Consider the following 27,905-nt stretch of genomic DNA (forward strand, 5'->3'; position numbering starts at 1 on the left):
TGTGTGTGTGTGTGTGTGTGTGTGTGTGTGTGTGTGTGTGTGTGTGTGTGTGTGTGCAGGGGTGTGGTCTAATCTCCAGACCAGCTTGGATCAGGACCAAGGCCAGAGACAGATCCAGGCAGGCGTCGCTTCAATGTCATATGATGAAGGAATATTTTTGACATTGTGACCTTGGGGCTAGTAAAGACTGAATTTGTGAATGTAGACACTCGCTGTACTTATTACTGAGAGAAGCGCTCGTTGACGTTAATTAATAATCAAACTGCATCCCTTCTTAAACAGAAATACAAGCACGTTTTCATATTCCAGGGCAGTGTGCAGCATATCATAAAAGTGTTAGTCTCAATGCAGAGGTGGGGATAGGAAGGGGTGGGGGCAGACTGCAGTATCAAAACACACCCTGGTGCACAGCTGTGGGCCCACAGCGATCCTATTTCTGCAAAGAGAGCAGAAAAAAAGGTCCACTGGCAGTCATGTCAAGTGTCCTGGTGAAAATAAGAAAATTATTGCTCTTTTTTTTTTTTATCATCACCTGTTTGTTATTGAAATTGAATGTAAGTTTAAACGATTGTCCTACGCGTTTTCATTTGTCATGTAACGCTTGAGTGGTGCGAAGAGGCGCTGAATGAGTGAATTATTTTCTCCCAAGAGGATGGAGGTATTCTGCATGGGCTAGCAGGTCCCCTCCCACACCGCGGCCCCCGCATCCATCCATCCCATCCCGTTGCTTCTGCGTCAGATGATGCGCAGGCGCCCCTCCCTATAAAAGTACCTGCGTGGAACTCTATCACTGCATGCACACGGCGCTTGAGCTCACGTTGTGTCTCACGCTCCCGGACTCCACTTTCACGGCTTAGCAGGCACCAGCGAGTGGGACAGAAAACATGAGTTACTCCAGTGATATGTATAGCAGCAGTTCCTATCGGAAGATCTTCGGCGATGCCCCGCGAACCGGTCGTTCAGTGGTGATGGGCAGCAGCAGCAGCCCGTCCCGCGTGCACTCCTCGGGGTACCGCAGTCGCACCTACGGGTCCCCGTCGGTCATCTCTTCCAGCAGCTACCGCAGGACCGCCGCCCCCGGCCGCGTCTTCTCCTCCTCCATGCAGGACTCCATGATGGACCTGAGCCAGTCCACGGCGGTCACCAACGAGTTCAAGATCATCCGAACCAACGAGAAGGAGCAACTGCAGGGGCTCAACGACCGCTTCGTGTCCTTCATCGAGAAAGTGCACAACCTGGAGCAGCAGAACAAAGTTCTCGAAGCGGAGGTGACGTTGCTGCGGCAACGCAACAGCGAGCCGTCGCGCCTCCACGAGCTCTACGAGCAGGAGATCCGCGAGCTCCGCGCGCGCGTCGAGGAGCTGACCCACGAGAAGAGCCAGATGCACCTGGACTGCGTGCAGATGAACGACGCTCTGGAGCGCCTGCGGGAGAAGCTCGACGAGGAGACCAGGCTGCGGGAGGAGGCGGAGAACACCTTGAAGGGCTACCGCAAGGACGTGGACGACGCCACCTTGGCTCGACTGGAGCTCGAGAAGAAAGTAGAGTCGCTGCTGGATGAGATCGCCTTCCTCAGGAAAGTTCACGAGGAGGAGCTGCAGGAGCTGCAGTCGTCACTGCAGTCCACGCAGGTACTTCTGTTGCAAACTTTACCAGCTCGATTATGCTTCACCGAGATTGTGTAATTTAATGGCACTACAGCATTGCATTATGCGCATGCTAGAATGTAAATTAAATAACCGACCTCTTGGTTTTGCGCAGTTTGACTGCATTCTGTATTTTTGAAGTCATGCGCACACACGCCAATTTATGGCACGGCAGTTCACTACTTCGTGGTCCCACCCTTTTGCAGCAAACTAATATGACCTGTGACAACTTATAGAAACACATTTTCCCCTTTAAGCCTGCATACCAACATTGTCAGACAGGTATTCATAAAAAAAAGTTTGCTGCATCATAAGGGGAAATATATTTAATATTGTTGAGCAATATGGAAAACATTTTTTTAACTCGTGATAGGGAACAATTGGCCATCATTTGCAAAAAGGGAGGGGGAGTGAAAAAGGGGAGGGGGGGGGGTAAAAATGCGCAGAAATAGCGCATCATAAGGGTGTGGTCTTCCCAAGGGGCGGTAGACAGGACAGGCCCCCTTACTTGCACTTCACACTTTTTGAATAAAATCATATTTTAACTGAAGCACAGCAATAATCATGTAGAACAAAGTTTTGCAGCAGCAACATATTCAAAATATATAATTTAATCTAATTCATAAATTGATATTTCCACTCCTGTATTTTCCAACTAAACTAAGGATATTTCAAGAACAGTGTAATCAATATAGTGTGAGATTGTTGCCAGGTAAATTTCTCCAGGGTATTGGCGCTTCCCCGCAAGCAATTTTACTGCCATGTAAGCGATCGACCGCACAGCAGAAGCTTGAGTCAGCAGTTAATCCTTCAGTTGAGTCTTCCAGCTGTCCGACTCAGCTCGTTAGCACATAGATCAAATGCACACTCACTTGCCACTCAGGTGAATCTTGATGATCCACAAGAGAAGCATTTACGACACTTACTCCAAAATGACGATGATAAAACCGGAATCTAAAACATCCTCGAAAAGTAAATAGTACAACCTTAAACCCTCTTCTGTCCAGGTGTCAGTGGAGATGGACATGAGCAAACCGGACCTGGCCGCAGCCCTGAAGGACATTAGGGCCCAGTATGAGAACCTGTCATGCAGGAACCAGGCCCAGGCCGAGGAATGGTACCGCTCCAAGTTTGCAACGGTGACCGAGGCTGCCGCTCGCAACCAGGATGCCATCAAGCACTCCAAGGAGGAGCTGACCGAGTACCGTAGGCAGGTGCAAGCTCGCACCCTGGAGATTGAGTCCCTCAGGGGCCATAATGAGGCCCTGGAGCGGCAGATTGCTGAGATGGAGGATCGCCATAACAATGAAATGGGAGACATGCAGGTATGTGGGAAGAGATGATTACAAATTAAGTGTACCGAAATACTAACCCTGTCAAGCAAGTCTCAGCTGCGGTGTGGACGATCACCTTTTAGACGTTTCACTTGACCGTATGTCAATAAATGTGTTTTTAGGATACCATTCAGCAGCTGGAGGCTGCACTGCGCAGCACCAAAGGAGAAATGTCCCGTCACCTGCGCGAATACCAGGATCTGCTCAATGTCAAAATGGCACTTGACATTGAAATAGCCGCTTACAGGTTTGCAACATTGTCAGTAGGACTGTCGTCAGCCGTGCAACAATCAACTCAGTCTGTAGGAATGCGGAGACAGGAGGCCTGATACTCAACTAATGTAGATGTAGGGTATGCACATATTCATGATGTAAAGAAATGGCAAGTCAATTTTATTCATATAGCACCAGTTTACAGGAAGTAACTTCACACATTGAAAAGGTCAAGAGCCGCACGCCGCACTCCATACATTTAAGCAAACCAAATGAACCCCACATGAGCAAGCACTTGGCAAAGAAACCTCAAACAAAAACCAGGCTCTTTGGGGCGACCGAATGACAGAGAGAGAAAACAAAATGTAAGAGTTGAGCTACCAGCGAAGGGATAGGAGAACAATGGGCACAACAACAGCTGTATCAACAATGATCAATATTCCCGCGATGACAGGAAGTACAATGTGGATGGAATCTGGCTTTATGATCATTTCATAGCATCAATTTAGTTTTGTCACACTTTGGGTTCTCCTTTTCATATATTTCACTGTAAATAAATAAATAAATAATAGGTTAGGTGAACTCAAAATGTCAAGGCAAAAACTTTTTGTACAACAACGTTTTCTGTTTTGCTGTTGTGAAAATTGGCTTTACCACATTTCATAGATAAATAAGAGTTTACAGAACCAACCACATTAAACAGGAAGTCAACCCCGAACCCCCACCCCCAAACATTGATAATAATATGTTCTACTATAGTCTAAACGTCATATCCTGATTAATATTTTATTTGTGGAACATGAGTTAAGCAGCAAAATCCACCCAATTGTATCCATCTCACACTGTCGACTGAAAATGACATCAACAGTAGCTCAGGGCTCAGGTAACGACCAATCATGGCTCAGCTTGCGTGCATCACATGACCAATTCAATCCAATCCAACTTTATTCATAAAGCACTTAAAAAACAACACAGTCAACCAAAGTTGTGCTGTACACAAATCAAGAAAAAGTGCAACAGCACTAAAATTAGTAAAACAATAAAAAAAAACATAACAAATAAAATGAGTAAAAACAATAAAATAATAAACTCAGAAAATAGATAAACCATGGGTGGTTGTTACTTGAGCCCTGAACAACTTTGATGTCATTTTCAGTGGACAGCAAGGAGCAAAATGGCCGCCCCTGAGATGGATAAAAATGGTTGGATTTTGCTACTTAATTCATATTCAGCAAACACAATATTAATCACAATGCCGCACATGCAACAAATTATTGTCAATAATTTTTGGGGAGGGTTGACATCCCTTTAAAGCTAATAAACAATTTGTTTTGTAGCAAACGACTTGCTTACTTTATTGTGCTAATTAACGTTGTTGCCATAAATGTCAATAATTTACATTTTAAAGTTGCTCCAACTTACAGAGACAGTATGTAGATTTGATTGATTTTTCAATGTTCATTTATTATTTTAAATAATATGCGCACAAAAAAAGTTCTACCACATTAACGTACATTTTTTAATGCAATCATAGCTCGACAAATGGTGTTATTTTTATTTGTGTTTTTTTTAGCAATGGTTTTGATGTCATCTATTTCACTGGTGTGTGTAGGAAACTGCTGGAAGGCGAGGAGTGCCGCCTCAGCTCCGTGGGCGGTGCCATGGTGCAGTCCGGTTACCCCGGCTTCTCCTACATGTCGTCCCGCACGTACTCCCTGGGAAGCTACAGGAAGTCCAAGCCGGAGGAAGAGGAAGAGGAGGGAGAAGAAGAAGACGAGGAGAACGAGGAGGAGGGTGGGGATGAAGACGAGGGAGACGACCAGGACGGAGGTGATGCTGAGGAGGAGGAGGAGGAGGAGGAAGAAGAGGAGGAGAAGCCAAAAGGGAAGGATGAGAAGGAGAAGAAGAAGGAGAGCCCCACTGAGAAGACCGGCAAGAACTAAACTGCTTGTGGAGTTGTCACCATCATCATCATCATCATCGTCATCATTTGTCATTGTTCCTGCTTATGAGATATAGTGACCAGTTACACACACACGCACACACAGCATTCTATTTTTCACTTGGTGAATTTGCGAGGTGTTCCTGTTAAAAGCCAAATCAGCACGTGCAAGAGAGAATGATGCTGCCAAGATGTTCCATACCCTTCAGACATAGATTATTTGCTCTATGGAAATAATGAATGTGCCAATCACGACCAATAAGAATAATCAAATCCTGCACATACTGTACTAGCACACACCCTTAAAGACAAATGCACAAAGCATGACACAAAAAGCCAGTCCAACTTTTACGGTGCTATTAGATTTTGACAGATAAAAGTTGGCAGACATTTTTTTCTTAAATCATAGCACTACCAGCTAACATCATCTGTAAAGCAAAATGAATTGCTTCCATTTGAGTCCAACCTTGTGTGTCCCGCAGCGAGGGATAAGCTTCATCCCGGTCATCAGTGTCCCGTCCTCATCATGTTCTACTACGAGAGAGAGAGAGAGAGAAAGAGAGGGAGAGAGAAAGAGAGAGAGAAAAAAGTCAGCATTTACCTTTTGCATTGCAATATCAAAACGCAGCAATAATGGCAACTCATTGGTAGCAGTGAGCTATCTCTGTGTGCATATTAAAAAATTAACAAGCGTGAAACACAAACTACATCTAACTTATCACTACACTAACCCGCTTCCTTTCTGTTCTTTCCTTCTTTGTGAGAAGCAACCGCGGTTCGCTGTCTTTGTCAAACATGGCCGTATTTTTGTTGAATGTAGCATTGTGAGCATGGCTGAGTGACAGGCAGCTGACAGTGACACTGGCAGCCCTCCACTCAGACTGCAAGTGGCAGATGGTTCAAGCTTCCACAAGTATGGTACGCACAAGGGCTATTTTCACCTCAACCTTTTATTTGGACTCTCCTCTGTCATCATGTCCCGCACCCTTGCCCTGCGTTTTCCTCGACAAATGAATGAAACAAGAGGCACAAATGCATGGCCTGACTCTCAGAGCTTGAATACTGTACATATGGTTGGAAATCATCATTTGCTTGCTGTGTGTTCAATTTAAACTTGCCTTAACCATAACTGAAACGATCAAATACAACACATCTCACCCGCGTCGTACCGAATCCTGGAGTGGCAGAAGAGTATGGATATTTTGCCAGTTGATCTGCTTAGTACATGATTGTGATGTACACGCTGCTAGCTCATGCAGTGATATTTCTCTCAAAGCCAAATAAAGCCATTTATTATCCAAACGTGTTCTAAGATTTTTGTCTTTTCTGTTACGAGCATCTGTAGAACTGAAACAAATGCGTACAAAGATGTGTAACATATCTTTGCATAATTGTTTGGGATTATGAGTAATTTTAAGATTTTAGGCATGTCCAAAGGTCTTCATAAAAAATAGCATTGTAATCAGATAGCACAGACCTGACCTGTCTTTTCTCACCATCTCAACCACAAGGACTTTCTCAGTGCCCAGTGATTTATTTTCCCCTCCTGAAAACAATCACTATAGCTACAGTATACGAGAAGGAAAAACTATTTGGAGGGCAGAGAAGTTTTTTTCACCCCACATTTTGACAAGTTATGAAAATCAGTATTGTGTAATTTACTGTAAACAATTATTTATTTTCTCTTTACTCGCTTAAGTGGATTTCAGTCTGTGTTTCTGTACTTTCATTTAAGTAAAGGAGTTGAATCCAGTACCTATTTAAATAGAGGTTTTCCCTTTTACAGAACGCAGAAAATATAATTTTGACTCGCTACTGCCACCAGTAGCCAAAAAATGAAACTGCATTTTCCCTTCTACAGTACACAATACAATACACACGTGACATCACATCCGCAGACACAGGGCGGGAAATTTGAACCCGTATCCTGCCTGAAAACTATTGGCCAGAGGCTTGCATGTAGGAGTTTCCATTATGAACAGTAAATGTGTTAATCTACTAATAAAAAATAAAAAAATCAGTCATAAATAAAAAGGATATTGTAAAGATATTTGTTGGGTAAATTGTTACACATTGCAGTTTTAGATATCTGTACTTCTACTTACAGAAGCCTGCCTACAAATTGTGACTCTTTTCTCCACTTCTGTTTTGTGGTCATGCACCAACCAATAAAAGATTCCCTGCCAGAGGTGGGTAGAATAGTCTGACAGTACATAAACGTCAGGGACATATTGCAGTGTTTAATGAGAGTCCAATTGTGTTATACTGACAGCTATCTTGAATTGAAATGTAGTGACACAAGTGAGAAGTGACGTTTACAGTCTTCAGAGCTGCCAAGTGTTATCGAGTGTCCATATTTTGTTATTGAAATCACCGAACACTGCTGCATTACACCCGGTGCGTCACTGCACATTAGCAGAAAGTGTAGCGGGTCCCGGTTGGGTGCCCGCTGGCAAATATATAGATAATCCTGTAAATATCAGAAATACGACGCGTAAATGAGCGACGCTGGACACATGTTGCTCTTTGTCCATGCACTTGGATTATGAGCCAAGTGTTGACAGCTCTGATCTAGATGCTAACCCCAATCGATGCTACATCAGAACACGGAAGAGAACACAAGTGAGGAGTTATGAGAAGATTGAGTGTGATCTACAGAGACTAAATAATAAATTCCGCCAAAAAAGTGCCATTGCAAATTATTTGCGCCTGAAATGGGATGGGAAAAAAAAACATTTCAATAAGCAATGTGATGTCCCGGTTCATTTGTCTTTCTGTCACTGGTGCTGTTAAAGTCACAGGTTACCAGCTAGAAGTTGTTGACTTGTCTGTGTGTGTGTTTTTGTGTTAACATATTTTAGTTGTTAGCTGTTTGTTTTTCTTTTCTGAATGGCTTCCTATTGGTAGCAGGTGCTGTTCCATGTCTCTGTCTTTTTTACGTAAAAACGCATCTCGGCAACCGAAACAGAATCAAAGTGTACCAAATTCGCAAACACGCTAAGCTAGATTCGCCCAGACATGAAAATGATTTTTACACCAAGCGCACGGGCGCCTGTCTATGAGAATAGAGCCAACGCTAGTAATAGCTAAGCTATTGCCTCCGAGTGGGGACTTGCCTGCCTGTGTAACCCTGAGAGGGCAATCGATGTATCTTTGTTTATGGGCCGAGCAGCATGATGGCCACTGGGTATTAGCATCACCTCATCTCAGCGTCTGCCTGCCTGCCTGGGCTGAGAAATAAGCAGGGCTCAGATGGATTGCAGTTGCAGCTGCCACTGACACCAGTAACAACTTAATCACAGCCACAGTGTGTGTGTGTGTGTGTGTGTGTGTGTGTGTGTGTGTGTGTGTGTGTGTGTGTGTGTGTGTGTGTGTGTGTGTGTTTATATCACATCATGGGGACCATTTTCTGTGTTTTTACTGTTATTATGGGGACCACTTGTCTCTGTGGGGACATTTTGGCGGTCCCCATGAGTCCAAACCTCTTTTTGAGGGTCAAAACTTGGTTTTAGAGTTGGATTTTGGTTGGGGTTAGGGTTAGGGTAAGGGTCAAGGAAAAATACATCATGTCAATGAGATGTCCCCACAAGAAATGTAAACCCAACTTGTGTGTGTGTGGGGGGGGGGGGGGTGCGTGGGTGTGCGTGCGTGCGTGAGTGTGTGCCACTGAATGCAGAAAATTCCATTTCAAATCGCTACTGCCACCTGTTGACGAGAAAGGAAACTATAAATACCCTTAGGAAAAAAAATGCTTTTATTAACACATTTCAACACAACTTTACATTCTAGAACATACGAACATGTCTTGTAAAGATACCTGACAAAATTGTTGTTAATTTTAACGATGGTACAATACAAATAAATAAATAGATAATAAAATAGACATTTAACTGTAAATACTTTTTGTTGTTGCACTCACTCACACAAACACGCACACATACATACATATAAACATGGTCTCCCATGCGGGCAAGTGACGTTACCACTCCACCACCTGGAGCCCAACTGTACCCTTCTTCACGTATACAATTCACACATGACGTCACATCCGTAGACGGGGCGGGAAATTCGGACCCGGATTTAGTCAGTAAACTATCGTTTAGAGCAGAGGTGGGCAATCTCGGTCCTCGAGGGCCAGAGTCCAGCAGGTTTTGGACGTTTCTCACTTCCAACACAAGCTGATTCCAATCAACGGCATCATTATCAGGTTTATGCAGAGCTTGCTGATGAGCTGATCTTATATCAGCTGTGTTGGAGAAGGGCAACATGCAAAACCTGCAGGACTTCGGCCCTCGGTGCCCACCTCTGGTTTAGAGGCTTGCAGGAATACACAATGTGAACAGTAAAATCTTCTCTCAGTGTGTTTAGATTTATCACTAAGAAGAGGCTGTAGTCCCAGAAGCATATTAGGAAAAGGAAAAGGCAGTACAGCGGAACCTCGATTTAACATATTAATGGGGTAGGGGATCATCTGTTAAAACCATTTGTGTGTTGAAATTTAAGTACTTCTTTTCATCTCCTAAAAACATCCAATGCAGTACATAACTTTTATTTTGTACTGTTTTTGTGAGAGAAATATGCCAGGGTTACAGTACAGTACTTTTTTTTATTACAAATTTTCCACACTTACAATCAGTCAGCAAGGCCAGATTATTGGATGCTCTAAAAGTTTACTCTGAGTGATTATCCTGTGTCCAATTTTGTCCATTCGATGTGTTAAGAATAATTTTGTCGTTCCAGATATACACAAATTGAATTGTAGTAAAGTGGAACTGAATTCATTGCAATTCTGAGAAATTCCTTATCATCACACATCAGTGAGAATAACACTTTAAGCATAGATTTTTCTTCCAAGTGCACAGACTAACATAACATTACCATCATCATTGACATTGGAAGTACAGAGACTAACATTCAGTATAAATGTCCTTAATGTTGGAAAGCTTAGCAACTATTTCAAAGTAATGAAATGAATGTTGGGGCTGTCGTAGTCATCGGGGATTTGGAGAGCTTCCCGAATGGCCAGTTCATTTTCGGGTGGAGCGCAAAGTGTTTGTTTTCTTAAGGGTACAATTTCATATAAGCCGTTGGCCTTCTTTTCCTATCTTGAAGTCTTCTTATATCCGTATAATAAATGCTCAATCTTTCTTGCGTTCCACATTGAGAATAATAACACAGTTATGGGCCTGTGAAGTGTGGGTACAGCCATGGACAGTGTCAGGGCGCAGATTTATTGCAAATTCAGGGGTCCGATCGATGCCGTGGTGTAGGCACGTCGTGCGTTGCTTGCTCAAACATCGCCCTTGATCTGGTGGCGCCATTTGTGTGCTTCAGTCAGCAGATTTGTTGCGTGGGGAAGCATTTGCAAATCTCATCCCCTCTTTGCTACCCACTTGAGACTCTTTGGGATGAAACTATACTGTACATGCCAGGCATTATCATTTAATTACAAGCCTCCCTTAAGCTTGTTATTATTTTAGGTAACTGAAACATTTACTTATACTGATCAGCGACCTTGTGGTATTATGTGCTGACTTATAAATTGACATTTGGCGCTTGCCTCCAGAACATTCTTCAAAATAGTTTTACAACATTCCAATTTACTGTACTTTAAAAAATAACAACAATGTATTGTCAAGCCTATTATTCTATTTAAGTGCCATCTCTGCCCAAACACCCTCCCTTCTGTCTGTCCGTCTCTTCGCTCTCGCCCTCCACCTCCACTGCTATATATAGACTTCTGCATTGCAGATGTCCCAAAGCTCTGCAGAACTGGAGGAGCTGCTAAAGAGCCCCTGCCAAAAATGTACAGTTTTTCTAATCCATTGTGCACAAGTAGGATATCGCTAGTCTGGGGCGCACAGAAGACTGAGTGAGTCTGCAATCTGTAAGCATCACGCTGCAGTGAGGATGAGGTACCACAGTCACACCTACTGCAGTTGTAATCACTGAGTTTGTGTGTCCGTGCGTCCACTTCCTGTGACTATATAGCCTGATTGGATTGGGGGTGGGTGGTGGGGTGGTTTATTATTAACTTTTAAAAAATCTTAATAATGTAATTAGAATGTTTTTTTAAAAAACACAATTCACAACTTGAGTTTCAGTGTAATCTGTTCAAGTTGTGATTGCTTACAAACTATAATAAAAATTAGTTTATTAATTGATGCTCCCTGACATTATAGCTATATTAATTGTCGCCCACCCCCTATCCAGCTATCATCACACAGACTATAAGCCAAGTTTACAACCCCCTGCTTTGGGATGTCAGATTATATCGAACCGTTGGATCTGCAGTGTCTGACCCCCTCCTGCTTATTTCTGTTGTAACGAGCAATCAAGTATTTATAACTGCTGGCTGCTGACACGTCTGCAAACACGCTTTAACGCAAACGCTTGTTTTAGCACTCAATGAACTATTGCTGCCACTCTGTGGTAAAAGTGAAAACTACAGTGGAAGTCCCCCCCCCCCCCCCATTAATAATTAATAGCCATTGGGGAAAAAACATTCAATATCTATCTATCTATCTATCTATCTATCTATCTATCTATCTATACAATATTTCACACAGTATTTGTTTTTCTGCGCTTCTGTGGCGTAATTCGCTGGCTCCATTATCAAGTTAGCAACATCATAGCGTGTGTTGCGTATACCCAGTGGTGTAGTGGTCTCTGGAGAAGTGGGTATACGCTCAACTTTTACCATTTTTTAAAAGTAGTCCAGAAAAATGTTCTCTTTTTGAAACAGTGATGTAAGAATTAAAATGTTGTCATTTGTACTTGTGGCAAACAAAGTATATGTTATAAAGCAAATTACAATATTTAGTGAACAATGAATAAAAATAGGGAAAACCTGTCTGGTTAGACTTCAGTAATGTAACAAATTTTCCCCATTTTTGTGTTTTAAATTCATTGGTACCTAAAATCACTTACCATCCTATAGCTACTATAAAACTTAACTAGAGCATGTAGCTAGTGTGTAACCGGCATCACCCAGCCTAGGAATCGAACCCACGTCACGATCAATTCTCCCGTGTATACAATTCACCTGAAGCAACCGTAAATTTATGGGTCACCATTGTGGCACGGGGGAGTATTTGAAGGATTGTTTTCCTCAACATGACCCGCCCTACTCTGCCTCCGATTGGCTCATCAGTCCACATGCCAAAAGTTAGCCAATCTAATCAATGTAGGCAGTGGGTACCAGCCAATTAGAGCAGGGCCAGCCCTAGGTGATTTAGTGCCCTAGGCGAAAGTGTAGATTGTAGTTCTTCCAAAAGAAGACACATTTGGTCACCATAATACACCATATACTATAAATGAATTGCCTTAAATTATTACCTTTTATAGCCTTGACAATCTCTTGAGTACAATATATATTGTAATCAAACATTTTAACCTTGCCTGTTGCTTTTATAAATACCTTAAAACAAAAATAAACCATACAGAAATACAGATTCTTAGTCAATAAAACAGAATCTTGAGCAAAAACATTGCTAAATATTTACCAAGGAGCGTTAGCACACTCCAGTGGACAAAAACGGTAATGTTTTACTATGCAGTAAATTACACAATGAACATGAAATATAACAACATTAGTTAAACAATGAAACATTGCTCCAATAAGAACCTCGTTCCCTTCTCAGCCAGGTGCTAAAGAATCGTTCACTGAATTAGTTGTAAACTTCAGTTTGCTCCGATTTCCTGTGGCTCGCACATGTCTTCGTTGCACCTGGAAGACGGCGCGGTTACTTATGTCAGTTCCTACCGGTTTATGAGACCTTTTCCTGTATCCTTCAAAATAAAAGTATCTACTATAGTATAATAGCACAATGAAACAACACAATTCTGCAATGCAAAAATGCAAAAACAAAAATATTAGCAGGGTCATTTACATATTTTATTTTAGAAAACCTGAGGGGGGAAATTTTTTTGTATGTAGCTTTTTTTTTTCTTCCTGCATTTTCGCGCCCCCTCCACTAGATGGCGCCCTAGGCGACCGCCTAGTTTGCCTATGCCCTGAGCCGGCCCTGAATTAGAGGCAGCGGAGGGTAGGCCATGCCTGAACGGTGTGCATCAGGGGGGATTTTGAAGTGGATATACTCAATATTGACAGGAAAAGAAGTGGGTATACGCAATGTTGTCTGAAAAAGAAGTGGGTATTCTCCGTATACCCGCATGTACCCTGGACTACATCTCTGCGTATATATACCTTATAAATAAAAGCCCACCATTGAAAACTAAGTACATTCTACACGAGATTATATTCCTAATCTTAAAAGACTTAAATCTGATATATTTTTTTAATGGATTGTATAATTTAGCAAGCTATACATTCCCTTCCTATAACATCCTCCATCCCCATCTATTTTTTTTTTTTTAAATGAAGAGGTCATGCCTCCCATCCCCCAAATTTTCTTCTCGTCAGAAGGGGTTGCATATAATTGATACATTTTCCTATTTTTTAAATTTGTTTTCTATGCAGTCAATGCGTTTGTCAATGTAAATTGTTCGTTCTACCTATTTTTAATTACAGCTGTAGTTACATTATTACACCAGCTATTTTTTTAAATCATATTATAATGATGAATATGTCTCTGAATTCAGACTTTTGTACGATGTTTGATGAGTGTAGGTTCCGTAATAAATAAATACAAAATAAAACCAATAAAATAAATAAATTGCACTAAATGGGATTATTTTTAATTGCATTTCCAAAAAACATATTCTACATGAGAGGGAGTGAAACGATTTTGTGATACATTTGGACACGCTGTATTACAAAAAACAAACAAACAAACAAACAAAAAATTTTGTGTGCTGCATGTTATTTATTCATGTTGATTTAAAATCCATAATATAATAATAATGAATGGGGATAAAAAACAACAACATTAAAACAAAACTGTTCTACTGTTTCTGAACAAAAAGTTGTATTTAAAAACTGTACACATAAAAATGTTTTCAATTAACATGTAAAATTTGCCCAGAATCTCTCCTGAGTCTTGGCTAATTGATGATCCAAATAAAAATGACAAATAGTTAAAGGACATGAAAATGAAATCACAAATACCAATTTTATGGTGCATTAAAAGTATTTGCATTAGTGTCCAAATTAAAGTACGGTATTTAGAACCTGTATTTACAAGGCATTGGATCAATACTAAACTTGCAGAATTCCACACTATTTGTTCAAGTCGGCTACAGACAACTAGTTGGTGGAGAGTGCAGTAGTCAGGAAGCATCTCTCCAACATCCATCCATCCATCCATCACGCAAACACCACACAGGTAGACCACGCTGAGATTCGAACCCGTAACTTTAGAACTGTGAGGCAGATGTGCTAACCCACTATGTAGTATCACTGTTCTGAACAACATGAAGTGATTTAAATTTAAGTATTTAATATATTCTAATCTACAAATTGCCTGACCCATCTATCCGCCTGGATAGAACATTTATTTTGAAAAGCGGAAGTGAAGTTGCATTTCACTCCCACTTAATTCGGCGGGGTTTTAATTACCTAAACTAAAACCGTGCAGAATTTTAACCAGAAGAAATCCAAGTGTCACGGAACCGCAGGACCTTTGCCGTTATCGTTTGGTCGTGGTTTGCCAAGATGACAGAGCTGAGGCACCGTGGAGCCAAAGACACCGAAGCGACGTTACAACATCAGCCGTCCGAGGACAAGGTAACGTTAGCTTGGACGCGCTTCTGTCATTGCAATGTGATGCTAACGCTAGTTAGCCATCTAGCTAATTCATTTAGGACAGTGCTCGCGTTAGTAGAGTCATGCGAAAATTGTGGAAGCCTTTAAATGTGAAAGGGGTGTTCTATTAAAGGCACATTTATCTTAAGACGCCGTTGTTGTTAATTTATTTATATAGCAAACTGATTCCGATCATATTGACTGTCGTCATCGAACAACAACAGCAAGAGTAAATTCAAAATGTGAAAATACAGTATCATACACCATCTACGGTTTATTATGCATCTCTTCTGTTCGTCAGTCATCCATAAACGTAGACTAGAAATTGTAGAAATATTTTCTTGGTTGTTTTTATGTCCACGGTTACTAGCCGCTTGAGACAGGGCTGATGGGGTTTGCAACTTTGCCTTGCAACCTGCACACACACGCACACGCACACACACGTGTGCACACACACACACAACGTTGTATTTCATGTTCATGTACACAAAGGCAGGAAATGGGTTTTGTTGTTGTCAAATTGCGGGTGGAACGAGAAGGGGGCGTGGCGCGGCGCAGTGATGGATGTGGGCACTGTGAATGATTAAGTTAAAAGCTTTTGCAAAAAAATTCAAATGCACCAGGAATTCATCATGAGTTATGATGACCTGTCCAAAAACAAATACCAATTGTTAACTGGACTGTCAAATATTTGTGTGAATGCTAAATCAATGGTAAGCTTTTTCCATGGGCCAAATGCTACCTAGTTCTGCAATAGTGGACTGTTGTATTGTGTGACATTTCATAACAAAAATGATGTTTATGGGTATGAAGCGAGATCCATTGTGGCAAGTCTGTCACTGAAATACACAGTCAATGAGTATAATTTGATTTCTCTAATGTAATCAGTGATATTACCAGGCCAGGGTTTGGGAATCCAGGTCTAGAATGTAGAAACCCTGAAACAGTTTGCTTGAACCCACAGGTGCTTCTACTCAACAGGTGGATACGAGCTTGTTTGCCTGCCAGTAGAGTAGAAGCCACTGTGGCTAAAGCCAATCTGTTGCAGGATTTTAACTTTCTGAACCTGGATTCCCCAAACCTGGATACACATCCAATAACAGTATTTACATGGTACTGTATTTGCGAGTGTGTATGATATGCTGTAAATCAACTCTTTTCTTTCTGACCTTGGTGACATCTTGTTGTAGACAATTTCTAGTCTTTGCACTAATGTCCATCTGTCCACCAAGAATCTGAGACTCATGCTCCCACAGAGAGACTAACTTCTCAGTATTTCAAATATGTGAGATGATGCTAACATTTCAATAAACACTTATGCGACACTGAACCACAACCATTAAGTGTTGAGTAAGACAGACCAGATGCCATTCCTGATTTCCAGAATTTAGAGGTACTGAATATTGTATGAGTACTATGACAGCGTCCTAGTAAGTAATGAGTATCTTATTTTCTACTAGAAACTCTCTCTATCTGAATCATTGTTCTTCATTGCCAAGTAAATCACATTTCGAATGCAACTAGTGTTTTAGTTGGGGTCTTAATAAAATGTCAAACTGACCTTTAGATGAGAGTTGTATGTCATGGATTGTCATATTCGGTTGTTTTCAAGTATGTGTCTACATATTTTAATTTCAAAGCAGTTTATTATGTTCCATTTTTATGGTTAATTCTCTATTGAAAACGAAATCACAAGCATATTTCTTATTTGTTTTATTTGTGAAGGGCCTACAGTGTGTTTATGTGTATCATATCTAAGAGTAAAGAATCAGTAGAGAATGTTATTCCCCCCCCCCCCCCCCTTTTTTTTTTTTTTAAATCATCAATTTAACACTCCAAAAACAGGAGCTCCAAGTTCCCTGCGGTCTAACAGGGCTAATGAAGTGGGAGTATTGGTGGGGTGTTTATGTTAGACGGAGGGCTATTTTTAACTCAAGCATCCTGAAAAAAGGCTATTGTCTCCATGGGAACCACCAGATGTACAATGATTGATTTTTGTTCACTTGTCCATATCGAGTGGATTTGTTGTTATGATATGAATGCAATTCTACGAATATTCAATCTGAGACAATATTATTCCACCAGAATTTCTTGTAAAAATATCCATGTGAATGAATGTGTGTTGGATTGTGACATTAGCTTGCTGAATCTCGCTTTTTATGTTGCTAGGAGCACATCACACCGCCAGTCGACCATCTGCTCTGTGGCGCTGACTCCAAGCCTAATTTGGTCACTGCAGCAGAAGGGTCAGTCGAGGTATGAACAGTTCGCTTTTTCTGTGTTGCTGTGTGTCACACATGATTGTTCAACTGAAGAGTGATGGTCAGTGAATTCAGAAGGCATTCCTCTCGTGAGCAGCTTGCTGAAACTTATTGATTCAGGTCCAGGACATAGTTCCATTTTCTTTTCCAAAGGCAGAAGAAAATATACAGTATGCAATACTACTTGAATCATAAGCAGCTACATTGGGGACATTTTGTCAATCAACTCGCAATATAGTGAAACAATAATAAGAATTTATGGTACAGCAGGCATGTGTGTCACCATTGAATTGCTTCTATGTGTGTTTGCTTTTTAGGGTTCAGACAGTGAGCTAAGGTCGGAAAAAGATGGAGTGACGGACAGTGACCCCAAAGTGGACTCAGGGGTCCCGGAGGTGCCAGTGCCACCTGATGACACACCAGTGGTGTTGAATAAAGCTTTGTCCGGACTCTCCTCAAGGTGAATTGACATCACCTTCCTTCCTCCTTCAGGAAGCCAAATGTTCATGTCTTCATCTCCTTTAGATGGAAGAACTGGTGGGTTCGAGGGATCCTTACACTTGCCATGATTTCCTTTTTCTTCTTGATCATCTACTTGGGCCCCATGGTGCTTATGATGATTGTGAGTATGACCGGCAGCAATGGAATAAGCATGTTGGAAGCTATATGATATTATGCAGATATCTTTGTTTTGGATGTTGTTGCAGTCTTACACACAAACAAATGTCTCCGTTTTAGAATTAGAATGAATATTGGTTTGGATCTGGATGAAAGGGCGGCTACAGATAGTTCACAGCTTTCTACTTCAAATCAAACAATTTATAATGCTTTATTTACTCATTCACTCCCAGCCATTTTCACTGACATTTTTGACAGATTTTGCAAGGCCCACAGAATATTGTGTTCTATTGATCAAATGAGTTAATCTGGATTATCCGTTTCCTCCCTTATAATTGTGCGTCTCCTTGTATAGGTCCTGTGTGTTCAGATCAAATGCTTCCAAGAAATCATCACCATTGGTTACAGCGTTTACCACTCTTATCATCTGCCATGGTTCAGGACACTGAGTTGGTGAGGACCTACACTTACAAAATTTAATGGTTTTTTTCTTTTCTTCTTATCATATTGTTTTATATTTTGTCTATTTTGTTGCAGATTTGCCGAGGTTTGTTGTTTTAACAGTTTGAATTTTTTTAGAGTAGGTATTAGAGTTTAAGTGAAAGTAGAAGTAAAGGACAGCTGCAGTGATGTACTGTAGAGCTTCAGATTTGTATACCCTGTGATGTTCAGCCTTATCATGACATTAATCCTGCCGTGAAAAAGTATTCATACCCCTTGACCCTTTCCCCATTTTGCGACCATAGAAACCTGAATGGATTTTGTTAAATTTTTGTGTGACAGACCAACACAAAATAGCACCTACATAATTGTGAAGTGGAACGATAATTTTATACTGTACAATTTTCAAAATATCAAGCAAATATAAATCTAAAAAGTGTTTATTTGTATTCATACCCTGGTCCTCTGATAACCCCTAAATACAATCCATTGCAATCAATTGCCGTCAGAAGTCTTGTACAACTCTGTAACATTTCCATTCCACCTCACAATTATATACTACTTTGTTGATCAAATAAAATCGTAATAAATTTGTGGTTATAAGGGTATGAATACTTTTCCCCCCCCAAGGCACAGTACTTGCAGAGGAATTATTCTGCAGCAAATTGGTGAAGGTTTTCTGACAGACGGCTTCCCCTGCTGATTCCCTGCTCAGAATCCAATGTCTTCCCATCAGGCGTGATGCTTTGCAGTTTCTTTTTCTGGAGATACTGAACGCATGTTGCTGCTGTAAAGCGCGTGAGATTAGCGTGTCAACACTCTTCCCAACAGGTACTTCCTGCTCTGCGTCAATTACTTCTTCTATGGCGAAACCGTCACCGATTACTTCTTCACGCTGGTGCAAAGGGAAGAGCCACTTCGCATCCTCAGCAAATACCACCGCTTTATCTCCTTTGCTCTCTACCTCACAGGTACAACACTTGACTCACATTAGCTATAGTTAGTTGTCATGGTAGTGGTCCGTAATCACTGGTGGCTTTGAGCTGCCCGGTTTTGTAATTAGTTACAGCAAGCAGCAGTTTGAAAGAGCGTAGACTGAAGATACCACATATCGTCACCCTCTTAAAATAATTGCCTACGTCATTTTTTTCCCTTTTTTTTTGTGTGCCTGAATCATCTCCTCATGATGCAAATGGATAAAAAAAAATGTTTCCCGAAAAATCAAAAAACATGATCTAGGCGATTATTTTATGAAGGCGTTGATATGGATTCACCTTGTTAGATAAACAGGAAATTCTTGGTTTCTTTCCTCTTCAGCCATAAAAGCTTTGGGGCTAAAATAAAAAGCAAGTCTTTTTTAAAAAAATTTTTTTTAATAAGAGCTGATAAGAGACAAATGATTTGTATTTCCATTTTATGACTGATCTGCAAGGGCACCGTCTCCTCAGTCCTCAGACTATTAATAGGATGTAGCGACCTTGAGACGCTCTGCTGCATATCAACATGGGCTTTTTAGCCAAAGTCAGACTATAATTAATTGGCTTATCTAAAGATGACCTGAATTGTGACTCGATTGCCTAGCCTGTAATGGGCATTGCATTGATGACCATGTTCACACTTCAGGTTTCTGCATGTTTGTGCTGAGTTTGGTGAAGAAGCACTACCGCCTTCAGTTCTACATGGTAAGTAGCATCCGGTCTCTTCTTAGCATCCCCCCTGAGGGAAGCTGGGTTATTAATGAGGCCTGCAAGAGGGAATCAGTTTCTTGAGGCGTGGGGAAGTGGTTGGCCTAGAAATTATTGGCAGGTTGTCATCTCAAATGCAAAAAAAAAAAACCAGACACCTTGCCCATCCTATGATTTGCACTCTTCAGTCATTTCCAGTGTTTCTTTAGATAATTGATGTGGAACTTCTAGCCTCTTCTCTTTAGCAATTTGCTTAAGTGTTGTCTTCGTGTTTTGTTTATTGCTAACTATTTCATTTATTATGTTTCCAATTTGCTTTGGGTTCAAAATGATCATTTCTTGCTAGTCTGTCTTGGTTGTTTACATTTTCTTGTCGGACTGAATTAGACATTGTAAGATGCAATGTTAAAAAAATGGTCTACTTACTCAGTAGAATTGGTGAAGCAATCACCGCTGCTGCTGTTAAGGTCTATGATTTAACCACTTAAATATTCAGAGGTCGCATTTAGGAACAGATTGGTTTATTACAAACCTTAACAACATGGCTATTATTCAGGCTGAATGTTTAAATCACTGATTTTCTTTTTGAAAAACGTGGCATAGTCTGTCATCTCTCATAAGAAAAATGAAAATTGGTTGAATTTGGGAGAGTTGAGCAATATACAGTTATTTCAAAGTCCGTGCTCCATTGATTGTAATGTTATGAGTGATCGAGCAGCCCTGTCCCAAGATGGCCGCCCTGTGACGACTACTTCACATTGACTTTCATTTTACATCTGCCCTCGGGACTGCTAATGAAAATTAGCTTATCTTGGCTAACTTGGGCACATTTACATTGTAAAATGTTGATTAATATGCATTATCCCAGTTATAGACAACTCACTGTAGAAATTAGTACTCAAAATAAAAACGCAGTTGGCAATACAAACCTGTTGATGTATCTTTTTCCATCAGTTTGGGTGGACTCACGTGACTCTGCTGATTGTGGTGACGCAGTCTCACCTCATCATTCACAACCTGTTTGAAGGGATGATCTGGTATGTAAACACTGTGTGCACTGTACACATTTTGTTCAACGAGCAGAAAATGCAATACTTGAAGATGTTCTTTTTTTGAATGTGCAGCATTCAAAATCATAAAATGTAGAAATAAGGAGCAAAGGTGTTTACTTGTAACCCTTGCAAGATTTAAACAAACAATTTTCATTCTCTTTGTGCTTTTTTTAACAGGTTTATTGTGCCAATTTCCTGTGTGATCTGTAATGATATTATGGCCTACATGTTTGGTTTCTTCTTCGGTCGCACTCCTCTCATTAAGGTTGGTGGGCTTGGTGGTGCGCTGCTAATCCCTTCTTTCGTTTGTTACGCTACATGTTACGCGTGTATTAAGGAGCTGTTCCACGTACTTGTACTGTGTCTTCTACAGCTGTCGCCAAAGAAGACGTGGGAGGGTTTCATCGGTGGATTCTTTGCTACCATTTTGTTTGGCATCATGGTGACTATTTTTTTTATGTTGTCTTTTAGACAACTGTAAATAATTGTCTAATTCTCTTGTGTCTCTGTGTGAACCCGAACAAGTAGATTAAAACTTGAATGTTGAAAGCTATCTGACGTCACACATCATGTGAAAATGGTTGCGGTTTCAAATCATCAAAACTATAGCTTGGTGAAAACATTGCTTCACTTTGTTTAGCCCTTCATTTCTGCTATTTGATCAGTTAAGCATCATTCCTATAACTAAGTAATCTGAAACCTTGATTTTCCTGGCAGCTCTCCTACGTGATGGCAGGCTTCCGCTACTTCGTATGTCCAGTCGAGTTCAACAACGATTCCAACAGTTTCCAGGTGGACTGCGAGCCACCGGAACTTTTCCAGCTTCAGGACTACACCCTTCCCAGCATCCTCAAGTCTGTCACTGGATGGGTGAGTCCACAGCATATGGCACAAGAAGCCTTCAGACTTGGATGAGCAAATTTGGCCACAAAAGTGCAGTAGTACCTTGACTTAATAGTCGGCTGACTCATTTCTGTCAATTGTATTGCTTTGTATTGTGTTGCGAGCCCAAATTTGAGTTCTAAGCAAGCCTCACGTGTGGGCAAGGGGAGCCAATGCACTTTCAGCTGGTTATCAAACGGGGCAGCTCCACATCTCTGCCTGTGTCAGATAAACACTATCTTAAAATTGGACAAATCCTTGTATGTACTAGGCTTAAAATAACCTGATTCCAGTTTCTGATGTCACTCACTAGGCCATGCCCCATAAAGGCACACATATGTGTTAGAGTAATTACACTTGATGGAGACAGTGTGTTTCCTTACCAGGGTTGGGGGGGTTACTTTAAAAATGTAATCCATTACAGTTACAAGTTACCTGCTAAAAAAATGTAGTTAGTAACGTAATCCAAGTACCATAATATTTAAGTAGTGTAACTGGATTACTTTTGGATTACTCCAAATTGAGTATGCTCATGAAGACAAAATAAAAAGAATTATCACCACAATATATATTCTATACAATGTGCCCCTGCTATTTGCGGGAGTGATAGGGACCCGGGCAGCCTACAAATAGCAAAAATCTTTGTGTAATTAAAAAGCATGTCGGCGATTGATTGATTGAAGGCCATATGCTGTTTTCGAACTGTCACTAAAAGCAACCACACCTCACAGATAGATAGTTAGATAGATAGATGTTGTGTATGATGTTTAAATAGTGAATTGGTGGGAGGAAGATTTGTTTGGAAGGTGTAACTCACTCACACATGGTTGTAGGCTAGCTAGCAAGAAGCTACAGTGCGTAGCATGCCGCGGGAATCTCAGCTCAAACTTTCGCTCCGAGTAAATTCCAGTGAATACCGGTCGCCATTTCCTCTTCCCGTCCGTGAAGCTTTTTCAAACTGCCCGCGTGTGGAGGACATGACTAGTCAGTTCGTTCGTTCCCACCTCCCCGACATGTAGCAACGGTCCCATTTGCGCGGGCGTGCATGCGCTCTCCTTTGCGCTGTCCTTCTCTCTCTCTCTCGCACTCTGTCGCTCGCCCTCTTTCGCTCTTTCTCGCTCTCTCTCTCTCTCTCTCTGTCGCTCACCCTCTTTCGCACTTTCTCTCATTGTAGAAATTGTAATCCCCATTTTTAATAAATGTACCTGTAAACTGATTATTTTTTTTCCCCCTGTAACTGTAACTGTAATGGAATACAGTAAAACAAAAAAAAAAGTGCAATCTGATTACGTAATGGCGGTACATGTATTCCGTTACGCCCCAAGCCTGTTCCTTACATTCTCTTATATATTTTTTCTACAATAGAGTGCTATTTTCCTTCAGTAAAAACATATATTAACAATGCTGGTGGATTTTCGGAGTCTGGAAGGGATTATGGGAATTTCAGTTAATCTCAATAATTAAGGAAAATTGATTTGATATACGAGTACACTGAATCGGTCACAATACTTAATTGTCTCTGTAGTTGTGGCGTCACCGACTGTCTCCGTCTAATTTTGTCCCACTTGTGTCTGCAGACCACAGTTCGTCTCTATCCATTCCAAATCCACAGCATCGCCCTTTCCACATTTGCCTCCATCGTTGGACCCTTTGGTGGATTCTTTGCCAGCGGCTTTAAGAGAGCCTTTAAGATAAAGGTACGCTGCTACTTTTGCATGGCCTGGGCCTGGGCTTGTCCGTTTACTGGCTTGGTTATTTTGTTTTTAAAAAGTCAAAGTTTCAATAACCGCTAATACTGGCTGTCACCCATAAGGGTTATGGGACTTCTAAGCAGGGCAAAATATGATTGGCTGCTTGCAAAGTTGCGTAAATGAGAAGCCTCTTTGAAGTTACACTGCAAACATGCCTGCCTATTATTTAAACTTAACATGGTTGATGTTTCTTTTCTTCCTTGCATATATTCGATATTGTATTTAGAAATAACATAACATATGTTTAATGGGGTTTTACACAAATATTTGTTAAAAATTGCTGTAATTTTAATACCCTGATATTTTTGCTCACGCTTATCATACCAAAAGGATCTCATATCGGCCCATGCCTACTGCTAACATTTAAGTTGAACATCCAGCTTCTGTGCCAAGGCAATATTAAATGTCTTTTTTTCCCCCCAGGATTTTGCCAACACTATTCCAGGACATGGTGGCATAATGGACCGATTTGACTGCCAATACCTCATGGCCACATTTGTAAATGTCTACATTGCTAGCTTTATCAGGTAAATGCAATCAAATGTTTCTTCAAAACTCTATGGTCGTTTGCCAAGTCCTTTCATGAAGTGGTTGTTTTTGATTGGCTTGATTGCACTTCTCAGGGGCCCCAACCCTAGCAAGGTGATCCAGCAGCTCCTGGCCCTCCGCGCCGACCAGCAGCTTTACATTTTCAATTCTTTGAAGGCTCACCTAACAGAGAAGGGCTTGCTGCCTGCGCTGGAGGAGGCGATCGCTTAGAACGGTGACACTTCGAAGCTCTGTGGGAAACTTTTCTCTAATGAGAAAAAAAGGAAAATCAGAAGAAAAAGGCTCTCTCGGGTCATTCCATTTCATTTGGGTATGAGTTGTGTGTGTGTTTCCATGCTATTTGTGAATCACACATATTTCTTGGTTTCAGTACTGTACACTTTTCCATTCAAGCCTTTCAGTCTATTCCCACTGTTTGTTGAACATCCTTTTCCACCTGTACACAATATTCTCTGTGTTTTGATATTTTATTGTGCATAATTTTTTTATTGCACTGCTCTCAAATGTCACTCACTGTATTGTTACCCTCTCTATTGAATTATTTTGTTGTGAATTTTAATATTTATACAGTTTTTATATATCAGCTCTGTTGTAGTACAAACCCCAATTCCAATGAAGTTGGGACATTGTGTAAAGCGTGAATGAAAACAATACAATATTTTTTTCAAAACCTTTTAAAACTACATTCAATTGAATACAAAGAAGATATTCAATGTTGTCACTGATAAAAAAAATTTGTGTGGCAAATATTCACTCATTTTGAATTGGATGCCAGCAACACCCTCCAAAGAAGTATGTTTACCACGGTGTTACATCAACTTTCCTTTTAACAACACACACTGTTTGGGAACTGAGTACACTAATTGTTGAAGCTTTGTAGGTAGAATTTTTTTACATTCTTCTTGATGTGCAACTTCTGTTGCTCAACAGTCCAGGATCTCCCCTTGTCTTATTTTGCGCTTCATAATACGCCACACATTTTCAATGGGAGATGGGTCTGAACTGCAATGAAGCCACACTGTTGTAAACACGTGCAGAAATAAACGGGGACGTTCCTGAAAAGTCTCTTTTGCCCGGAGGACCCCAAGCCCATGATTTCCAATCATAATTTGTCATGTGGACTCATCAGACCACAGCACATTTTTCCACTTTGTGTCAGTGCATCTTAGATGAGTTTGGCCCCAGAGGAGCTGGTGGCATTTGTGTGTTGTTGATATATGGCTTTTGCGTCATCTTGAATGTTCCATAAAGGTGCTTTTTGACCAATAATTTCCCAGTCTTTTTTTTTTTTTTTATGGAACATGTTGCAGGCATCAAATTCAAAACACAAGAATCTTTGTGAAAATAATGTTTATCAGTTAAATGTCGTCTTTGTAGTGTAATCAATTGAATATAGGTTGAAAAGGATTTGCAAAAAACAATTTTGTTTTATTTTTGCTTTACACAATGTCCCAATTTTATTGGAATTCGAGTTTGTATGGCTGGGAGTTTTGTTTTGTTTTTTGACAGATGATTATAACTGTCTGTGTATATTTAATGGTCTTTTCACTGCCACTCATTTCACAACCTGAACCCCATCATGCGTTATGTATTGTCATGCGGAAGCATGAAAGTTAAGTCTGAATGATTTGGCAGGGTCAAGGGTCAGGAAGTGCTACGTATCGACAAAGTAAATCCAATCTTTGTTTGTGTGGAGCACAATTTGAGGTCAATGCAAAGGGACGGAGCACCACGCTTGTTACTGACAAATTCTTTATTAACCAGATGAACACAAACATGTTGTTTTTGTTAGACATTTAGCTTTTGTCGTGCTAGTAATTTTATCTGTGAAGTCAGACATTCAAGGTTTGTGCATTATGTTCTATTGACTGTCAGTTGTAATTCTGATGATTCCTCACAATGCTCAAAGGGAACATTTGGATCCTTTCACTGCCACAGTTTGACCGATATATTGAGCGCTTGACAATAGTGAATGTTTTCGTAAACAATTCATCGGTGCATTACCCAGCAGTCAAAGTTCATTACTGCTTCAATAAATACTGCCAAGGTTTATGTTAAATGGTCAAATTAATATTTTGCAGTTTCAAGTATTCTCCCACCGTTGGGGTCACCTACTGCAATTCTGGTTATGTTTGTATATTGTAGTTGCAGAATATTTGACAGTAAATGTAATTTGTAACAGCTTAAGGATAAATTCACTTACATTTAAAATGACAGTGTGGTGGTGACTAACTCAAAAATAAGATTGCCCCTATTGGACATGTTTCAAGTCATCCTTTAGAGCTGCAAAACTAGTATGGTATTTGTGTTATTTAATTCTACCAACCAACCAGAAATGTTCTTTGAAAGTACTACTTTTCTGTTTATCTAGTTTATGTTATTGATGTATAGGAAGGCGCAGTGGTGTGGATTAGACCCACACGGAGATGACATGTTTACATTAGTAATATGGATATTGAGGTGTGTTGGCTTAAATGACAGTATTCCAGGTCAAAGTCATCAATTAGTGGCGGTGAAGCTGAAGATGAACCTTTTTAATTCTTACATCATACTTGCGCCATTGTTTGTGCACATCCATTTGGTCTCTATGTTCTGTTACAAGAAACATTCGCATCGTCAAGTCCAAGACTTGCTAAAATAGATTTATGCTGAATCTCGGCGATATGTATTTAGTTAAAGCCAGATAGGAATGTAGCAGAGACATGCAGGTCACTATTTGGTCCCGTTGTTCTCAAGCCAGTCATATTATTGACCAGCTTATAAATGTGCAGTCAACCTTTTCAGAACATGACCCAGACATGAAATCAATCACATCCTGAATAAGATGTCCACCAAACTTTTTTTCCCCGCAGTTTTTGAATTCAGGCTCAAACCTTTTTTTCTTATGATACACTGAAACTAGGCGAGATGTGTGTTCTTTTGTTCAAACGTAAGAAAGACATGTCATTCATACTTTCCATTGGACAATCGCATAGCCACGTGTAAGTTTATCCATAAATTATTTATTTCAGCAACTTCAAAGTTATATTATACATTTAAGATTTTAGAGCTATTTTTGGTGTGCTTTAATATTTTGTATAGTGTAAGGGAATATTTAAAGTTATACTGTAATTTAGGAAAGTACATTGCAATAGCATAGAAGTGTGCGCTTTGTTGCAATGAGCTGTTTGTTGACTGATTTGTTGCCTTTTCTGTGCTCCCGTTGCAATGCAGTTAGACGCTACACAGATACTACTGTTGTGTCCTTTTATCAGGACTTTTTTGTTTTTGTTTTCTCTGAGTACAGTATAGCGTTTGTGTCCCTGTGATGTTTTTTTATTTTTTATTTTTAAATCAAGCCCTGTCCTTGTTAGAGGCAGCCACTAGATGGAGCAAGAGCACTCCTGCTTATATTAGAAGAAACATTTGCCAAAAATGACAATTTCAAAATATATTTAATTTCCTACTCATAACACGTAGAGGAAGACTGAAGACTTTAACTATAATAAATCATTGGTGTAACACACGGAAAAGCCAGTGTGGACCATAATTACAATACTGCCAAGCAGGACATCTTAAAGAATGTATTAAGTGGTGCAACATTTCTTAGCCACATATTGTTTGATCGCCTTTGAGGATTATTATTATTTTTGCTCCCCTGTAAATCAGTCTGAGTTGTATTCTTCTTCAGCAGTGGAGTGCTTTGTGTTGTATATTTGTCTATAGAAAGAATCTTAAGGCTAAAATGTACTTTGCCTTGTCGGAAAATAAAAACATGCTAAAGACGCTATTGTCTATGTGTGTTGTTTCGCTTCCCTTATGTAATTTATTCACAGCCTCATTCTA

General features: G+C 40.4%; 2 protein-coding genes across 2 annotated transcripts; both read left to right on the forward strand.

Moving 5' to 3' along the window:
• Positions 1-770: 770 nt before the first annotated feature.
• Positions 771-6,437, forward strand: neff1 (neuronal intermediate filament family member 1). The gene is made up of 4 exons (XM_086076837.1): positions 771-1,631; positions 2,654-2,971; positions 3,103-3,227; positions 4,806-6,437. The coding sequence occupies exons 1-4, from the start codon at positions 885-887 to the stop codon at positions 5,134-5,136; spliced, it is 1,521 nt and encodes a 506-aa protein (XP_085932963.1). The 5' UTR covers positions 771-884; the 3' UTR covers positions 5,137-6,437.
• Positions 6,438-14,614: 8,177 nt separating this feature from the next.
• cds2 (CDP-diacylglycerol synthase (phosphatidate cytidylyltransferase) 2) lies at positions 14,615-27,847 on the forward strand. The gene is made up of 14 exons (XM_086076666.1): positions 14,615-14,823; positions 17,011-17,097; positions 17,420-17,562; positions 17,628-17,724; positions 18,076-18,173; positions 18,993-19,132; positions 19,785-19,843; positions 20,801-20,883; positions 21,076-21,163; positions 21,272-21,340; positions 21,616-21,768; positions 23,358-23,477; positions 23,955-24,058; positions 24,155-27,847. The coding sequence occupies exons 1-14, from the start codon at positions 14,752-14,754 to the stop codon at positions 24,288-24,290; spliced, it is 1,449 nt and encodes a 482-aa protein (XP_085932792.1). The 5' UTR covers positions 14,615-14,751; the 3' UTR covers positions 24,291-27,847.
• Positions 27,848-27,905: the final 58 nt, after the last annotated feature.

The sequence above is a fragment of the Leptonotus elevatus genome, chromosome 5, assembly GCF_054856555.1.
Source record: "Leptonotus elevatus isolate MCC_2025b chromosome 5, RoL_Lele_1.0, whole genome shotgun sequence".
Lineage (NCBI taxonomy): Eukaryota > Metazoa > Chordata > Actinopteri > Syngnathiformes > Syngnathidae > Leptonotus > Leptonotus elevatus.